Raw genomic sequence first — 18,844 nt, 5'->3', positions numbered from 1 at the left:
TAAAGCGAAGGGTATAAATGGGTACTTCCATAACTTGGGCCATTATTTTTTAACCATTTTCCCTCAAGTGGCATGTTCTCCCCCATTCCCAATGACACCTGGGAGGATTTTCTTCACCTTGTTCTCTTTTTACACTTCCTAGTTAATATTTCACAGCAGCCCATGTAAGGATGTCCCTCAGAGCTTGAACAGCTTCTATGGAACAATCAGGAAAGTGTTCATTTGATTTTACTATTGAGGATTTTATTTATTGATCAGTTGTTGGCACATAGAAATGCCAACGGTAGTTTTCATTAACATTTCATCCTACTTGGAATTCTAAGGTGATGATGAGAATGTCACTTAAGGAATAGGGGTGCTTGGGAAAGGGTTTGTTGCTCACTGTTAATCACTTAGTGTCTAATTAGTCTCATATATGAAAGATTTGAAGATGCTGGGCCCTAGAATTTCCTTTACTGACTGCACTTTTTGGGTTGTAAAGCAATATTTGTTAACACCTTGGAGAATGGTTAACAACAGCCTAGAAAGTGTGTAGAACTCTGATCATTTTGCCTTACTTGCCCTTTGGGGCCGTACCGAGCAAGTACGGGGTGGAGGTTGGGCTTTGGATTATTGCCTCAGTGAAGAAGAGTAAGTGGGAGATGGAGTTGGTTTTAGCTTAAAGTGGGGGGATTCTTAGCCCATGTGTGCTTGTCCTGCATCAGTCAGCATCCATCAGTGTTTTGTGAGTAACTGGTCTAAGTTGATACTAAAAGAAATCTTTTTGTGTCTGATCTCTAGCAGGGGGAGCAATCTCTGAACTGTTATGAAGATCCTTGAAGTGCTTCAGTCTTCCCCACTTTTCCATCATGTGGCTTCTGGACTCTGTTCAGTCATTTGAAAGTGACTTTAATTTAAAGCAAATGCCTCTGCTTCGCCCAGGAGGTGGAAGGAGTGAATTTTATGTTTGAATGAAGAAGTGAATTATGAACGAAGAGTATACGTCCCTTCCCTTTCAAGCATAAGTCCAAATAGGCTCTCAGGAATGCGGATTTGTGAAGACATCACATGGGAGTTTGACTCATTTACACTTTAATATGAGTTATGTTGCTGGAGAAAAGATACTTGTTTTGCTCATCTAATCTCACTGTACCCCACATCATTTTGACCTGTTTCCTACCTGCCTTCTATCCTCAGTGCACGTCCTTGCGTAACTTGTTCTTATCTGAAATTCTGCTACCAGTATCCTTGGAAAACTTCTGTTGCATATTCTTCCATTTTGAAACTTACCCTTTCGCCAGATTCCTCCTGTATTTCCATATTGTGTACAAAGGATGGGCAAAGAAGAGAGTGCTTGAAACATTTGACATTTGTAGAAAGGGGAGAACGATGAGAAAGGCCCCTTTTCCCAATGGACCCCATTTTGCTCAAGCTGGGCTTCAAGAGGGGTTTTTATTTTCCTTTCACTGCATGTTTCCCTCCAGTTTGGCTCATTCGCATTAATCATGTTTTGTGTGTGTGTGTGTGTAGTTTTTTTTGTTTGTTTGTTTTTTTTTTGTTTAAGGTAGCTAGTTTCATTTGTCTCCAGCAAAGAATCATCAGTAGTTTATATTGCTTCACTTGTGCTGGCTTCCAGAGATGGAAACAAACCAAGGTGTCTCTCAGCAGTCTTTTTTTTTTTTTATTGGGGTTGGGGAATCTATGCAAGAACTACAGTAAAACCACCCAAAATCAAAGCAGCAGCCACAGTTCAAATCACAGATGAAGGAACAAAACTTTCTTATCATTGCTTGTGAATATCTGTCCTTCTGTCTGTCATCGCATCTTCCCCTCCTTGTATCCAAGCTCCTTTTTCTTATGACATGTTCCAGTCACTTCCTTTCTATGAAAGGTTGCTTAGCTTTTAAAAATTTTTTTACATCTTGCTTTTGCTGTTCTTTTATATAAAAGGTAGCATATTGGATGGATGTGTACATTAGGTGTTTGAAATTCTCTGAAAATCCAGAGTAAAGAAACCAGGTGTGTGTATTGGGGGGGGGGGGGGGGCGGTGGGGAGGCGGGAGTGGGGAGCTCACTGGTCTGAGGAGAGCTTTTAGCTGACCAGAATGCTTAACATGCATCATCATTTTCACAGTGTTTTCAAAGGGGAGTTTGCACATTGCTTGTTGTGAAATCTCTATCAGCTGGTGGGCGCTCCTCTAGGAGCCAAACAGGTTGGTTACCTTTTGGATTTTGGGATAGAAATCAAAGTAGAGCACATCAGTAAGAGCCTCTGTCCTCTTCCATCTTTTTGAACCAAAATACTCAGTGGTTGATGATCTGTCCTTGAGTCAGTTGCAATATGTCTGTATTTTTAGATGCCACTACTTTTTCCTCAAATGCTTGTTTTGTGAATTTCATTTCATATTTCATCTCAGACCAGTGGTTGAGATTAGTAGGTGGCTCACTGACATATTTTCATTTGCAGACATTCCATTCCAAATCTGTGTGCTATGCACTGCAGTAGTGTGCCAACTGTGATACAAAGGGTTCTGGCAGCAGCTCCTCATAATTATTTATGCTTTTGGAATTTTTTTCAGCTCCTGAAATCTGTCCATTTCAGTGTGATTTTCTCAATTTGTACAATATAAGCGTATTACCTACCCTTTTTCATCCCCCTCCATCTGTTTTCTAATGTTCTGTAGTTTTGTACAAGACGAGACTTAGCCTTGGGTACTTCTTGCTGAAGCTTTAATGCTTTGTAAATAAAATTGGATGTTTATTAAAGAACAGGTGTAGATGCGTGTTGTAGGCCCTCACCACTTCTGAAACTCACCTGCCCTTTTGCTTTTATGATGGAAAAGGATCTTTCTTTGTGAAAATACAGAGCTGGGAGGGGGAGAGATGCTCAGGTAACCAGGTTTCTGCCTCTGGACAAGATTATAAATAAACCATTCAACAAAAGGTGTGAAAAAGATCATCTAGGAATGATCTCTTCATATTTTTAAATTCAGTATAAGTGTGTGTACCGACTCAGTAGAGGCCAGCGTTTGTTTCAGTTGTCCCATAACCAGAACACCACCAGTGCGAGGAGGTGTTCTGCAGGTTATAGAAACGCATGCGAGGAGCTTCCTTCCAAGGAGCGTAGCACGCGTGAGCACAGTTCGGGTCCCCTTTACTGGCCCCTTCCCCTACATTAAATAGCCTCAGAACCCACTGAATAGAGTCATCTCTTAAGCAAGATGTTTCATAAAGGCTAGTTAAGTGTTTGATTTTAATCATCACGTCTGAGTGCTTGCCTGCTAATCTTTTCTGTTATGTGACAGAATCCGCCTTTGACATCATAGCTGTTTCATAGCAACGCTGGCCCAAGTGAAAGATGAGCTGCTCTAGCCTCCAGAATGAAGGGTACAGGCCTAGAGTCATGCGTCCTCTCCTCCAGAAAACACCTTCGGTGCCCTTGGGAAGGAAAAGTGCCTGGGAGGTGGAGAGGAGCTGCCTTTAATCTCGGTACCTTGCTGGGAACAGTTGATTTGAAAAGAGCTCTTGGCCCTTGTCTTCATGAATTTTCATTTCTATGTAAAATTCCTTACACAGGAACAGTGTCTCTCACTTTACAAAGTATTTTCGTGTACACTTTTTCATTTGATGCTCAAAATGACCTTCCTGAAATAGACATGAAGGTTTTAACTTCCAAAGGAGAAATCAGACAGCGGTTCAGGAAGGATAAGTCACTTGCCTTCTAGTCCAGAGTTCTTAATCCTTTTTATAGAAGGTTTAGGAGCACTGAGAGTCAGTAACTTAGTTCAAGTTAGTCCTCTCTTTTAAGACTTGATTTCTTATTTGGTCAGATTTAACTGGGGTTTTGAAACCCTATAAATTAGATCCACAATTTGGCGGGGAGGGGAAAGAGTGAGGGAAACTCACTCTTTGAAGTCATGTAGTTGAGGTGGTTTGGAAATTCACTTCAGCCTCTGAGATCTTTGTCTTCCCAAGAGGTGGATTTAAAGTCATTGAAAGAATGGAAAGAAGGGATTGGTAAGGGTGTCACTAACAAGCGGAGGTGGTAAAGCAGCAACATGGTGACTCCTGCCTGTGGCCTCACCTGTTGTTAAGGACTGGACGTTGGCTTATGAAGTGGCAATGTTTTATTGACAATGCATGCATCCTGTCTTCCAACTTTGAAGGATATCTCATGTCGAAGGAATTGAGTTAATGATATCATAGAGGATTCAACTGGAACACCTGGCGGAGCTGCCCGAGGGCGGTGACATGTCTACTGAGACATGATGACGTTGGCCATGAGTTTTATCCTTGGAAGCCTGGTGTTGGCCTTCTGTCCGCCTTTTGTCATGACTTTGCCTAAAACACTGGCCATCCCTAAGAAGCTGCAAGAAGCTGTGGGGAAAGTCATTGTCAACGCCACCACCTGTACGGTCACCTGTGGCCTTGGCTATAAGGAGGAGACAGTCTGTGAGGTGGGCCCTGACGGAGTGAGAAGGAAGTGTAAGTCTCAGCGCTTGGAATGCCTGACCAACTGGGTCTGTGGGATGCTCCATTTCACCGTTCTCGCAGGCAAGAAATTTGAGCTGAGCTGTCTGAGTTCAGACATCCTGGAGATCGGGCAGGAAGCGTTCCAGTTCACCTGGAGGCTTGCTCGGGGTATCATCTCCACTGATGATGAAGTCTTCAAGCCCTTCCGAGCCAGTTCCCACTTTGTGAAGTTTAGATCTATTCACGAGGAGGACTCTGGGACCTACCGGTGTGATGTGCAGCTGTTAAAAAACTTGAGACTTGTCAAGAGGCTCTATTTTGGGGTGAGGGTCCTTCCTCCTCAGTTGGTGAAGCTGGATTTTCAGCAGTCCCTCACCGAGGATCAGAAGTTAGTAGATGAGGGCCTGGAAGTGGATCTGGGTAACTATTCCAGGCCTCCCCGTCCACCATGGAGAAAGAAGGTGGCTATAGCCTTGGGAATAGGAATTGCTAGTGGAGTGATTGCCAGTGTGTCATTGGGCATTGCCTTGTGCAGTGGGCAGAGGGTGGGCCATAGCAGTGCCAACCTTTAGACCTAATAGGCCTTGCTCCTGAAGGGCTGGCTGCCCAGGAAGTGGGACTTGACTGCTCAGGAAGCCAAGCTAGATTTTCAGGGGCGCATTCTGGCTGCCTAATTGTGGACCAGCCAGAGGGAGGGCTTCCAGAGCCGTAAGAGTGAGTGGGCATGTGGAGAAGGGACAGCATCCTGGTAGCAATGGGCAGTATCTCAGCTGTGTCCCAGATGGACCTCTTCTTGAACTTCCCTGCCCACTAGGTACCCAGGTAACCTTACTGCACGCATCTCCCCTTCTGCTGGGAACAGTTCTGTCTTCCAAACTTGCATTTATTTTCTATCCTTCACATCTTGAATGCCTCCCCACCACCTCCTCCCTTCTGAGCAGCATAATCACATAGAAGGGTATATATTAGTAATAGCTTTTCTAGTGGAAACACTTTTTTCCTCAATAAAAATAATGGACAGTAGCTGAATGGAGATACATCTTTCCTACTCTTTAGTTAAAAATCACTTGCGTTTGTTTCAATTGTCCCATAATCAGTTGGGCTTTCGTTTTCCTCAAATTTCTTAGAATAGATATTGAACAAATTGCTTTGTAGTGGGGCATAGGCCCCTGTGTACCAGAGCCAAGGTTAGCAATGACATCTGACTCAGTATATCATAGACCAGCCGTGGGCAAACTACAGCCCGCGGGGCCGGATCCAGCTCGTTTGAAATGAATAAAACTAAAAAAAAAAAAAAAAAAAAAGACGGTACCCTTTTATGTAATGATGTTTACTTTGAATTTACATTAGTTCACACAAACACTCCATCCATGCTTTTGTTCCGGCCCTCCGGTCCAGTTGAAGAACCCATTGTGGCCCTCGAGTCAAAAAGTTTGCCCACCCCTGTCATAGACCCTCACTAAATGTTAATAATTTATTAGCCCCTCTCCATCCTCCCAGGTGAACCCTCTGTATTCAGTGTAACATTGATTCCTGGCAAAACACAGAGTCTTCAACTGATAGGTTTCCCCTGAAAAGTTCCCTGGCTTGCTCCCCGCTTCTCTCCTAGCTCTCTCTGTGCCCTGGAGCATGTGTTCCTGGAAATGTCAAGTGTATTTGGTTTCTTACAGCAGCCAGGGCCCCTTCAGGGAGGATTAGTACCTTCCTCCATGGGAAATCCAATCTAAGACCCTCAGAGGCCATTCAGACTGTCTGAGATAATTGGCTTGTAGAACCAGCAGGGAAAAGGCTCTTGGCTGCAGCCAAGGTAATTCTGAGAAAATTATAGCATTTCTTCACCTCACGTCTCTCTGGCTACAGAGGAGGTAGTAGAAACCAAGACTTGGACCAGTGGTTCTCTTCAAAAAACCCAAAACAAAACATCAAACCCATAGACTCTTTACCTAAATTCATCAACTTTGAACATTTTGCTGCAATGATCTTCCTAAATACTGATTTTCCTGAACCACTTGAAAGCTAGTCACAGACACTGTGGCCTTTAGTCCTACATTATGTATGCACCTCCTAAGAAGGGCATTCCCTTGTGTGACGGCAATATCTTCATCACATCTAAGAAAATGAACTGTTCCCTAATCTCACATAGAATTGGTGTGTGTTTTTTAATTTTCCTAAAATCTTAGCGCTTTTTAATTTAATTTTTGATCCAGGAGCAAGTGAAAGTTAACATATTACATTTGGTTGTTTCTCTTACACCTTATTTTACACCAGATCGGCTGCTATTTTTGTTGTTTTTCATGACATTGATTTGGTTGAAGAGTCTAGCTAGGTCAGTTGTCTTGAATAGTGTCCCCAAATCTGGATTTGTCATTGTTTCCTGATGATAGGCTTCCGAGGAATGAATCTTAAACATTTTGACAAGAGCCTATGTAAACGATGACACGTACTTACTGCGTCACCTCAGTAGGTGCATGATGCCAGTTTGAACTGCTGTTGCTAGCTAGGCCTCTCCAAACGTATATATGGGGGTGGAGGGGGGAAAAAGTAGGTTTACAGTTAGTACTCGAAAGTTTATCCTTGTATTTATTTGTATTACAACCGTAAACCTACTTTTGCCCACCCCAGTATATTTTTCCCTTTTGTAATTAATCTGTGGGATGATACTTTGTGATTATCTGGTTTTCTAAAAATATGTCCACAAACATTTTGGAATCCATTCATGATCCTTATGATGGCATGTGGGGGTTGCAAACTGTTGATTCTTTACATTCCTCATTTCTGTGTTTATTAGCCTGCAGTTTTCTGTAAAGAAGAGCTGCTCTTTTTACTCTTTATTTTTGAGGTCTCAATGGATCCTCGTTTTTAGTCAGCAAATTGTATATAATCCATTACTGTTGTCATGTTTTTGATATTCAAATTGTCCCCAATTTTGGCTAGGAGGAGTCCCATCAAGCCAGCTCTTCTGTCCTTTAGATGTGATCTCGTTTGACTTCGAATATGTCCTTGCTTCCTCGTACAAGAGTCTCAGGTCCACATTTGGACTTTCTCCAAACCGGACTCTGCTGTTTCTCCAGGGAGCTCTGCCTCCTGTGAGTGTGGGGATAGACACCAAGGCTGGGACCGGATGTGCTTACTGCACTGGGGAGTCACCGCTTTTAGGTCCTTTCGGTGTCCTAGGGACATAGAAACCACAAGTCAACGCATGTTTGTTTTGTGGGAGTGGCCTAGGACAGTGGTCGGCAAACTGCGGCTCAGCAAACCGTGGCTCGCGAGCCACATGCGGCTCTTTGGCCCCTTCAATGTGGCTCTTCCACAAAATACCGACTTCTGCGCCTGGGCCACAAAGTTTCAACCGCACGTGGTATTTTGTGGAAGAGCCACACTGAAGGGGCCAAAGAGCCGCATGTGGCTCGCGAGCCGCGGTTTGCCGACTACGGGCCTGGGACATTCCGCTTCATAGTGAAGACTGAGGACCACTGGCCTAGGCCGTGCACAGGGGGTCTTTACTGCTGCTCTTATTTTGAGATCTTACATTTTACACACACATACACGCTCCCCTCCCTTTCTCTACCTCAAAGGAGATGGGTTTCAGAAGACCTGGGTTCTGCTTCTGTTTCTACTTTTGACTGTGCACTGGAGCAAGCTCTGACCCTCTGAGGTGCTCGTCTTTGAAACACGTGATTGTAAGGATCAAATGAGATCCTGTGAGTAAAACTGCTTGGTAGACTGAAGGACTGGACATGAGTGGGGCAGAGTTATTACTGATGTCTGTTAGTTCACTGCCTGCCAGTTTGCCGGAGCCGTCAGGAGAGAGCTTACTATACTTTCAAAGGCCATAGAAACAACATCTTTGTAGGTAACTCGAGATGATATTGCTGAGGAGGGAGGAGGATGGGGGTACGGTTCCACATTTTACAGATGGAGACACTGAGACCCAAGAGGAGCCGAGTCACTTCTGTCACTTCTGCAGCATGTCAGTGCCCAAGCATGGAAGGGACGTTGTGCAGATCTAGGTTTATAGCCTCTGCATGGCACTCTTGAATTTTGACTCCTGAGAGTGGGAAGGGATTGAACAGGGAAGAAAATAAAAGGCCCTCGGATGTGTTAATGAAGACTCAAACCCAATTCAGTTCATTGAATTCTGTGCATGTAATCAATCAGCCTTGAGGGGCGAGGAGATGCTGGCTGGACTAAAATTTGGGGTCTAGAGTGGCCAATGGTCCCAGCAGCCCCTTTGGGTGCAAAGTGAAAGGGATGAGCCTGTTGAGGTATCATTGCCATCCATGCTGGCCCCTCAGGGGCCACTGTCAGCTGGCGCTGCTGCTGCTGTTGCACAGCTCCAGGCACAGGCTGAGTAGCGAGTAGAGGGGCCTCTGCCTGCCTTTGCCTCTCTGTTCTCTGAAAAAGGGAGGATCCCTGCCTGCTATGCACGGAGCGAATGGAACACCGGGCTGCACAAGTGGCTCCCTGCGCCCGCTCAGACGTAACGCAAGTGTGGCCGGTGTCGGCTGATGCTGAGAGAGGTTGCAGCTGGGAGCTCTGACTAGGAACTCCAATTCTCCTGGCTGCTGTGAGCGGACACTGGGGGCACCTTTTCTCCAGGTGGGGGTCTTCTGCAGGGAGAAGACTGCCCTTGGGTAGAGTTCAGTCAGTACCTCCAATGTCTTAAAAACCCGGGGCACCTTGAAAGAGTACCATCACACAGGCACTGTTGACGTCCCATTGTGTTGTCTGGCAGAATGCCCGCCGTGTGCTGCTTGGGCTGCCCTAAACCTGGCTGATTCCCCCGCAGGACTGCATGGAGCAGCACGGGCTGTACGTTGTGACTGCCTTGAGTTGTCTGGGGGCAAGGGGAGGTATGGACAGGAGCCCGGGGTTAGGGAACAGGAGGAGGAGGTGTGTTGGGGCTGATGATAAAACACCCACAGCTGGCGGGCTGCCTCCACAGGTGGAGAAACCATCTTTATTTCAGAACTGCCTGCTACCAGAGTCAATAACTATCGTTACAAGAAGTACAAGAGAGAGACAGACAACAGGCCAGTGGGAGTGGTTCCATCTGAACAAACACCGAGTCAGGTCCCTGGTCCGAGGAAGCCCCAGGCCTTGCAGGCCCTGGAGAGGTGGGTAAGTTGGAGTGCGGGGACCAAGGCAGGGCCAGCCCAAAAGGGCGCGAGGCTTCCTGGGCTCTAGGCAAAGCTACCTGGCCCATTTTTCCCTTCTCCAGTTTCCTTCTATGGTACCTTCCCCAAACCTATGACCATATACATAGACAGCTACCGGGCACCTCTTTCCATGGGGCTCATTGGCGTCCCTTTAAAATGCCTCGCTAGTCCCTCACACCACTCAAGGAGCCTCTGGCAACCTCATTCATCCCAGGACACAGCCCAGTGAGGCCTCCCCAGGGAGATCGGCACCACACCTGGGCCTCAGGCCGGGTTTGAGGACACTGCTGCCCCTGCGACAGGAGCCCAGGTGGCAGTCCTTCTGAGACCAGGAGGACCGTCCTCTGGCTGGGAAGGGATACAGGAGTAAAATCGTCAGCCAGCCTGGGTTCTTGTCCAGAGCACGGACTGGGTGGTTCTTGGGATGGCCAGGAGGCAGTGCTGGGCATCGGGCTGCCTGGGTGAGCTCCCTCCCTCTGTGATGCGGCGGGGCCACCGCAGATGGGCGCCCCAGGACTCCTGTGCCGGCACCTTTGGGTCTAAGGATCTCAGCCCTGGAGAGACACCCCGCAGCATCTCCCCCACTCCAGGCCTCACCTCACTAGACCTCAAGGCTTTCGTAGGAAGGTAGAAGCTTCTTGCTATCCAGGCTCTCCTTGCAGGCATTTCTGTCTCACTTTAGTCTCTTTATCAAAAGAACCCTTTCCCCCCCCAGCCCTCCCTTCCCCCCCACCCCACCCCCCGCCCCCGCCCCCAACCTGGCCCTTCTATTTCCTGGCAGCATCTGGATCATTTGATGATAGTAGACAACCTGACTTTGATGGGCCCCAAGACCCCATCCTGAGAGAGCTGCCCTCCCTGGGCCTGTCAGAGCCGCGAGACCAGGTAGCCAAGGCCACGGTGAGGAGCCTGCGGGCCGAGCCCGTGGACACTGAGCAGAGAAACTCCCCCCTGTCTCTGTCCCTAGTCCTCAAGGCACTTACTGGCCACTAAACTGGGGGGGACACAGTACTTGCTGCTTGGGCCTGGGATGAGGGAGGAGAGACCCAGAATCGAGCAGCAGAGGAGATGGAAATCGGAGGCCCCTGGGGCAGGAAGAGACTCCGAGAAACCATCTCCTCTCCTCCGCCCCCAGGCGAGCTCCTGTCCGAGAGGCTGTTCTACTTCACAAGCCTGCGTGTCCTCATTCAACCTGAGCGCTCCCTGAAGTCTCCAGCCGCCAGGACATGGTTTTAGTGTAGTCCTGCGTCCTGGAACAGGTCCTCCCGGCACAGTGGTTCGCTTTCCCTAGGACTGAGTTTTCCCAGTGAGAACCCCCCCTCAGCTCCCAGAGACCTGCCTTCCTCCCTTTTGCTAATGGGCCTCCTCAGAGCTAAGACACTGGTGGTGTCTGTTGACTCAGGCAAGCTTAGGACTGCAGCCTCCAGCTTCGCTGGTTAGGCACCGAGCCAAACCCCTCGTTCCTCTAGGCCAGCGGTTCTCAACCTGTGGGTCACGACCCTTTGGGGGTCGAACGACCCTTTCACGGGGGTCGCCTAAGACCATCGGAAAACACATATATAATTACATATTGTTTTTGTGATTAATCACTATGCTTTAATTATGTTTGATTTGTAACAATGAAATTGGGGGTCACCACAACCTGAGGAACTGTATTAAAGGGTCGCGGCATTAGGAAGGTTGAGAACCACTGCTCTAGGCTCCCCTGGCAGTGAGGGCCCAGCACAGACGCCTGTCCCCTGCTCCCCTGGCAGTGAGGACAGAATCAGCTAAACCTTGGAAGAAGGTTTCTTCCTGTGAGCATCCCCTTTCTGACAGAGCAAGGCATGGCCTGATCACCGCCGCGGAGGTCAGCACGGAGGCGAGGCCAAGTCTGTGGTCCCTGTAAGGGTCACAGAGCTGAGCCCAGCACCTTGCCTGGGGGGATGGATGGGAGCAGGAGAGGAGGGTGTGGCCTGGTGTCTCCAGGGAGGCAGTCCTGGGCTGGGGCGGTGTCGGTGCAGACAGAGGTGGTGAGGAGAAGATGTGTGAGCTTGCATTTTTGAAAAAACGGTAGTGGGTAAAAACATCAACATGTTTAAAAAACCATAGGAAAATAGGGCTCTCACTGTAAACAACAAAAACCAGGTGTGGGGGCCCATCCCCTACGAGATACCTGTCCTGATGCTTGTGGATGCCAAGGGCCACCAGTCAGCACAGGTTGTGCCGCCACTGCCCCTGGGTTGGGGAATCCCTGTGCTGGCGTTGGCCTCTGGGAACAAGGGGAAGGGGCACGGGGAGCCCGCACAGCATAGTGAGGTCTTAGCAGAAGCGAGGCTCCAAAGGCAACGGCCTGATGTCTCCTAGAATCTGCCCACACCTTGGGTTGGCCCCATCCAGGCTGCTCACCCCGTGATCACCCACCAGAGTCTCCAGAAGCAGAATTTTCCACGCCCACTGTCCCTGACCACCGTAACAAGGGGGCCGGAGTTCTCATCTGAGCCCTGTCGCGGACACGTGGTGTGACCCTGACCCTTTCGAGCTCAGTGTCTTCATCTGTAAAGTGAGGGGCTTGGACAAGGTGAGCTCTAAAGCCTCGATGTTCTGTGACTGGTAAGGTACCCAGAGCACAAGGCAGGAGGTCCCATTTATTAACCCCTTTTCTTCTGGAGAAATGCCAAAGAGCGGTCTGAGGCAGCCCGGGGGACGGGTCTTGCCAGGTGATCGTGTTTTCCTGGGAGCAGGCAGGGCCATGTTTATCCTCTGTCCTTCTCAGAAGCCTGCGGTTTACTCTCCCAGGCGCCAGTGGGTCCGTGCGGGGGGAGTGGAGTCCTGCGCCTGCAGGCCGCGCTGGAGAGGGGGTGGTCACACACCCGTCTCTGGTCTCCTGCCCAACCCTGGAGGGACTGTGCAGAATGGGTCTTGGTGGGTGGGGGGCCTCCCCAAGACAAGCCCTTAAGTCACCCAGCCACCTGGGTGGCTGCTGTCACTCTGGGTGACAGGTCTGGTTGGCAGTGTTGGCTAAGAGGGCAGCGTCAGGCCAAGTCTGGTGCCCCTCCCCACCAGGTGTCCCAGCCTCTCAGTCCCTGTTAGCTCCCCTCTCCGCGCCCCCCCCCCACAGTCTGGAGTATCACCCCCAATGCTGCAGGGGCTTGGCCATCAGGGCCCTGGTGCTCAGCCACCTGGTCAGGTGGCAGGAGCCTCCAGGGAGTCATCGAGGGCAATGCCAGGGTCCAGCCGTGCTGCCCCTCGAGAAAGTAGGGGGGTCCTTGGTCCCGGGGTGGCTCTCTCCTTAGACTGAGGGATGCTCATGTGTATGCCTTGTTCCACTTCAGCCGGGTCAAATCCAGTGCTCCTGCCGGGTCTGGGGCGCTGCCCGCAGGGGACAGAGTCCATCTGCAGTCCCAGGATGTGAAGGGAATGTTTCCGATGCCCTTCTTCCCATAGGCCTGGCACCCAGAGGGCCCGGCACGGGTTCCGTATCATCATGGAAATTACTGCCTGGTGCCTCTTGATTTAAAAAAAAAAAAAATCCTCGCATGGGTTCTAGCCAGTGGCAGAATATGAGATATTCTACCTCCTACGAAAGGGGCACTGTCTACAGTAGGTATTTAAAACCAGACATCCTCAGGCACAGTGTTGGGCCGTCTTGGCATCGGGAGGGGCCGGCCAGCTGGCTGCATCCTCGGAGGTGGTGTCCGGCGGTGGAGGGCGGGGCGCCAGGGTCAGAGCTCCAGGTGGCCGATGAGGACCAGCATGGCCATGGAGTGGGAGAGGATGGTGCTGGGGCACAGGGCCGGGCAGACTGCTGAGTTCTCCACCATCATGCTTGTGTCTGGAAGTGGCAGGCAGAAACGTGGGGCAGGGTTGGCTGGGTACCCCGACCCCCACCACACCCCACCCTTGCGAGGGGACCCAGGCCTTTCTATGGAGGCTCACGGAGGGCAGGCTTCCGGACTGAGAGCCCCACTCCTACGGGATTTTTCAGGGCCTCAGCCTCCCCCTGGCCCCCTGAGAAGAGCACGCTCACCTCCCCGGCTCTCAGAGGGGTGAGGGTCTGGGTTGCGGGGGGGGGCAAGGGCACTTCCAGGACTACTTTGCACTTGGTTCCTGCCTGCTGTCCCCTTTCCCCTTGGGGTCTGGCTGGACTGGGGTTGCCTTGGGCAGGAAGGATTCCCTCGTCAGGCATCTGAGTGGACCCTGAGACTCCCGGGGGGAAGGGGTGGGGGGAGGCGGCACCTCCGTTCCTCACGATGTGGACTTCTGCCGGGGTTCCGTCGCCTCCAGGTCCCGTGGTCCGAATCTGCACCAGGGCATAGCTGATGTCTTCAGGGACGGCAACCTCTATCCAGTTCTTGCTGGTGAGGTGGAGCGTGGGCGTCGGGTGTACGTCAGTCTGGTACAGCATCTGTGGGAAGGTTGGGCAGGTGGCGTCACTTACACCAGGCCGATTCTTCCCTCTCCCTCGGCCTGAGGCACCGGGCCCAGGAGGGGCTCAGTCCTCACCCCTCCTCTTTCCTGTTGACCAGGACCAGGCTCTTCAGCAAGCGCGTCATTGGTGGAGAAAAGCTTGCAGCCAGCTGCACTGTTTTTACAGACCCCTTAGGCTGCAAGGACCCCAGGCTCCCCCAGGCCACCACGGCCCCCCTGAACCCTGCCTTCCTGCAGCCATACCACCTCTCCCCCTTTCTTATCGTGGCCACTACAAGTTACCTGGAGACCCATTTGTGTATCTCCTCTTAGGTCTAACGCAGGTCCCTTCTGCTACAAAGCGCAGCCCTCTGTGTTCCCTGCGAATGCAGACGAGCCGCCCCCACCATCCAGTGCTTGGCCGATCCCTTCCTACCTTATAGCCAGTGACCGCAGACTCATTGCGAAGAGGGACCACAGGGTCCCACTTAATACTCAGACTGGAGCTCGAGAACGTCCAGGAGATGTTGCCAGGAGGTCGCCGAGGAGCTGCCGGAGGAGGGAGGAAGTTGGGCAGGCCGACCTGTGAGTGTGTCCTCACCACCCACCCCTTGCCTTTGGCCAGCCTTTTCCTGAGTGTCCGCCTGGCCGCTGCACCCAGAACATCCGTCACAGCTGCCTCAGAAACAAACCCCCTGAGAACCCACAGGAGGGAGGAGAGGCTGTGAATCCACGCCCCATTCTCACGAGGCTGCTGCCTCATTTCCGTCCAGCCAGGCTTGTGGGCTGGAGCATTTGTCTTGCACCGGGGGAAAGAGTGACCCTAGAGACATCCCCCCCAAACACACCTGTCCCCCCCCAAACACACCCCCTCCACCCCAAACACACTGTCCCCCACCCCAAACACAGTCCCCCACCCCAAACACACCCCCTCCACCCCAAACACACTGTCCCCCACCCCAAACACACCCCCTCCACTCCAAACACACTGTCCCCCACCCCAAACACAGTCCCCCACCCCAAACACACCCCCTCCACCCCAAACACACTGTCCCCCACCCCAAACACACCCCCTCCACTCCAAACACACTGTCCCCCACCCCAAATACACTGTCCCCCACCCCAAACACACCCCCTCCACCCCAAACACACTGTCCCCCACCCCAAACACACCCCCTCCACCCCAAACACACTGTCCCCCACCCCAAACACACTGTCCCCCACCCCAAACACACGTCCCCCACCCCAAACACACTGTCCCCCACCCCAAACACACTGTCCCCCACCCCAAACACACTGTCCCCCACCCCAAACACACGTCCCCCACCCCAAACACACTGTCCCCCACCCTAAACACACTGTCCCCCACCCCAAACACACGTCCCCCACCCCAAACACACTGTCCCCCACCCCAAACACACTGTCCCCCACCCCAAACACACGTCCCCCACCCCAAACACACTGTCCCCCACCCCAAACACACTGTCCCCCACCCCAGGCCAGCAGACTCACGGGGCTTCATGGTTGTGGCATTGGCAGATGGGCTGGCAGGCCCAGTGCCCGCCCGGTTGTAGGCCCGAACGGTCACGTGGTACTTGGTGTTGGGGTGCAGGTCAGTGACACGGGCAGTGTTGTCCAGCCCTGCCGTCCTCACACGGTCAGCGGCTGCTTCTTTGTCCCCAGCTTTCCAGTAGCGGATCTGAAGGGGCCGGGATACCCTAGATTCAGCAATCAGTGCAGGGCTCCCCCGACTCCAGCCCTGGCCCCCACATTCTGTTCCTCTCCTGCTCCCTGAGTGGGGAGTTACTCCTCAGTGGGGCCTGCCTAACCTGTAGTGCTAACACCCAGCTGACTCTGATGGAACGGTATGAACCACATCCCTGGGGACCGGGCGGATGGCTTCCTTAGGCAGTGACACCCTTGCTGCTTCATCCCTTCCTCCTGGCTACCTGGTCCCATAGTGTGGGCTCATGGTGGGCTCAGGGCTCAGGTCAGAAACCGCTGGGTCCAGAGTTCCGTAGGGACAGGATGATCAGTTGGTACCCAGAGGGGGCCATGCTGTTCCCTGCAGCCCTGAGGATGCCGAGCTACCTGGACTCTGGTATGAGAGGGGCAGGCCATGCCCCTATCAGAACCTGCCCCTCTTCCCCAAGTCCCTCCTCTCCTAGACCCCGCCTCTCCTAGGCCCCGCCTCTCCTAGGCCCCGCCTCTCCTAGGCCCCGCCTCTCCTAGGCCCCTCCTCTCCTAGACCCCGCCTCTCCTAGGCCCCTCCTCTCCTAGGCCCCGCCTCTCCTAGACCCCGCCTCTCCTAGGCCCCTCCTCTCCTAGGCCCCTCCTCTCCTAGGCCCCTCCTCTCCTAGGCCCTGCCTCTCCTAGGCCCCGCCTCTCCTAGGCCCCTCCTCTCCTAGGCCCCTCCTCTCCTAGGCCCCGCCTCTCCTAGGTCCTGCCTCTCCTAGACCCCGCCTCTCCTAGGCCCCTCCTCTCCTAGACCCTGCCTCTCCTAGGCCCCTCCTCTCCTAGGCCCCTCCTCTCCTAGGCCCCGCCTCTCCTAGGCCCCTCCTCTCCTAGGTCCTGCCTCTCCTAGACCCCGCCTCTCCTAGGCCCCTCCTCTCCTAGACCCCGCCTCTCCTAGACCCCGCCTCTCCTAGGCCCCTCCTCTCCTAGGCCCCGCCTCTCCTAGACCCCGCCTCTCCTAGACCCCGCCTCTCCTAGGCCCCTCCTCTCCTAGGTCCTGCCTCTCCTAGACCCCGCCTCTCCTAGGCCCCTCCTCTCCTAGGTCCTGTCTCTCCTAGGCTCCCGTAGCTCCGTGCAGGTGCTGGCCTAGCTAATCTCAAGGCTGTCTACAGGCCTGTCTTCCCCGTGGGCACCAGCCATTGGGTCTCAGCTAGAGCTGCATTCACAGTGCTGCACAGACTGGGTGCTGTTTGCCAGGTGAGTGAATGAATGCTCCAAGGAGGGAGAGGGAGAGAGAGAACCACTGATCGGCCTCCCATCGCGCGCCCCACACGGGGGGGTACCAAGCCCGCAACCCCGGCATGTGCCCCGACCTAGAAGCGAACCGCGACCCCCTGATTCACAGGTCGACGCTCAACCACTGAGCCCCGCCGGCTGGGCGGCCTCCCCCAACCTTCAACCCCAGCCTCCTCCCTCTCCCAGGCCGCAGGTCAGTGCTCACCTCGTAGCCCAGGAGGACCCCGTTCGTGTCCTGCGGCACCGCTTCCCAGGTCACGTTCATCTCTGAGGATGAGACCCCCTTGGCCCAGACCTTGGTCGGGGCCACCCTGGGCTCTGGGAACCGATACAGAATGGGTTTGGGTTCCCAGGGCCTCCTCGCGTCCTACCGAGCAGCCACCAACCCCGACGGCCCTTGCTAACAACTTTAGGGCTCAGGGTCCAGGACCAAGGCCACGGGGTCCCCGAGGGCCTCCCTCTCCTTCCCAGGCCTGAGGGGAGACCAGGTGGCAAGGGCTGGAAAGGAGGCCAGCGGCTTAGAGCCCCAGGCCTGTCTTCCCCGCGGGCACCCGGCGTCCTCTGCCCCCCACTGCGGGACGGAGGGGGGAGTCTTCCCCGCGGGCACCCGGCGTCCTCTGCCCCCACTGCGGGACGGAGGGGGGAGTAGCAGCCGCGATGGGGGGACAGAGGGTGGGCCCGGATCACCCACCTTCCTCCGCCGAGTACACCAGGGCAGTGAGGCTCTCGGGCCCGTCCCCGCGGCGGTTGTAGCTGCGGATCTTGACCTCGAAGGGCGTGTAGGGCCGGATGCTCTCGTTGCTGTAGACGAAGAACTGGGCGTCGGCGCCGGGCACCCGCGCGCTCTGCCAGCCGGCGCTGCCCTGCCTGCGGAAGGACAGCAGGTAGCCGAAGCCGTCTCCGTTCTGGTACTCGCGTGACATGGGCTGAGGGGCAAGAGCGTGGCACGGGTGAGGGCCGTGGGTGCGTTCCCTGCCCATCCTGCGCCCCTGCCCAACCTTCACCGGGAGGCGCTCCTGCGAGAGCCGCGGGTGCAGGGGAGGGAGAGGGCGGTGGCGTGGGACTGGGTAGTGGCTCTGTCTGCGTTCTCCCTGCAGCGGCCCGGCCCAGAGGCGAGTCAGGACTAGGGGGGAAGGAGGGGGAAGGACTTGTACCCCAGAGAACTGGAGGCACGGTTCGCCTCTGTCCAAGCGCTTACCGTCCAGTTGACAATGAGCTCGCCAGGGGCTCCCCCGCCTCCGCTGAGCCCGGAGGGTGCCACGAAGGGGGCTGTCGGGACCAAGGGACACAGATGTCAGTGGGCTGGTGAATGGGCAGCGAGGGAACAAGAGCCCTGAGCCTGAGCCAGTGAAGTGACCTAGGGTGGGGACTCCCCTTCAGATGGGCCCTGGTTTTGTCCTCTAACAGTCCCTCTGGACGTGGGCCCTGGAGTCAGGCAGACCTAAGATCAAATACCACCTCTGCCATTTACTAGCTGTGCTTCCCTGAGCAAGTTACTTAACCTCTCTGTGCCTGATTCTCCCTCCGTAAGAGGAGGAGTCTGTTTCTCTTAAAGGGCTGTAAGGAGAATAAGATTAAAAATGACAGTGGCGAGTGTGTGTGTGTGTTTCTCTGTGTGCGTCTGTGTGTGTGTGTCTGTGTGTGTTTCTCTGTGTCTGTGTATGTTTCTCTGTGTGTGTCTGTGTGTTTCTCAGTGTGTGTCTCTGTGTGTTTCTCTGTGTCTGTGTGTGTCTGTGTGTTTCTGTGTGTGTGTGTGGTGTGTGTGTGTGTGTGTATTCCATCAATGATGATTGCCTCCTTCCCTCCTGTCGCTGAAACTAAATAAGAGACCAGCTCCAGTGTGCTTTAAATTCAGGGGAATGAGTAATTCAGAA

At 53.2% G+C, this 18,844-nt stretch overlaps 3 protein-coding genes across 5 annotated transcripts in view; 2 read left to right on the top strand and 1 right to left on the bottom strand.

Moving 5' to 3' along the window:
• Positions 1–1,163, top strand: part of RBBP5 (RB binding protein 5, histone lysine methyltransferase complex subunit) — a 27,241-nt gene extending 26,078 nt beyond the window's left edge. For all 3 annotated transcript variants that reach the window (XM_059674723.1, XM_059674722.1, XM_059674724.1), the window contains one exon: positions 781–1,163. In XM_059674723.1, coding sequence (XP_059530706.1) covers positions 781–809 — 29 coding nt within the window. In that variant the 3' untranslated portion in view covers positions 810–1,163. The remainder of the gene's footprint in view (positions 1–780) is intronic.
• A 156-nt stretch (positions 1,164–1,319) lies between these two features.
• On the top strand, positions 1,320–5,669 carry TMEM81 (transmembrane protein 81). The gene is made up of 2 exons (XM_059674725.1): positions 1,320–3,006; positions 3,044–5,669. Exon 2 carries the CDS (start codon positions 4,245–4,247, stop codon positions 5,022–5,024), a length of 780 nt encoding a protein of 259 aa, XP_059530708.1. The 5' UTR covers positions 1,320–3,006; positions 3,044–4,244; the 3' UTR covers positions 5,025–5,669.
• Positions 5,670–12,218: 6,549 nt separating this feature from the next.
• The window catches only part of CNTN2 (contactin 2), a 30,553-nt gene continuing 23,927 nt past the window's right edge, over positions 12,219–18,844 (bottom strand). The window contains 7 exon segments of the mRNA XM_059674905.1: positions 12,219–13,425; positions 13,830–13,998; positions 14,437–14,549; positions 15,513–15,699; positions 17,176–17,288; positions 17,662–17,896; positions 18,169–18,239. Coding sequence (XP_059530888.1) covers positions 13,316–13,425; positions 13,830–13,998; positions 14,437–14,549; positions 15,513–15,699; positions 17,176–17,288; positions 17,662–17,896; positions 18,169–18,239 — 998 coding nt within the window. The 3' untranslated portion in view covers positions 12,219–13,315.

Source organism: Myotis daubentonii, chromosome 18 (assembly GCF_963259705.1).
Source record: "Myotis daubentonii chromosome 18, mMyoDau2.1, whole genome shotgun sequence".
Classification (NCBI taxonomy): domain Eukaryota; kingdom Metazoa; phylum Chordata; class Mammalia; order Chiroptera; family Vespertilionidae; genus Myotis; species Myotis daubentonii.
This window is presented reverse-complemented; position numbering and strand designations above follow the sequence as displayed.

Bases quoted from the DNA above. Each gene is read 5' to 3' on its own strand.
- TMEM81 (XM_059674725.1), top strand. From the start codon at position 4,245: ATGATGACGTTGGCCATGAGTTTTATCCTTGGAAGCCTGGTGTTGGCC.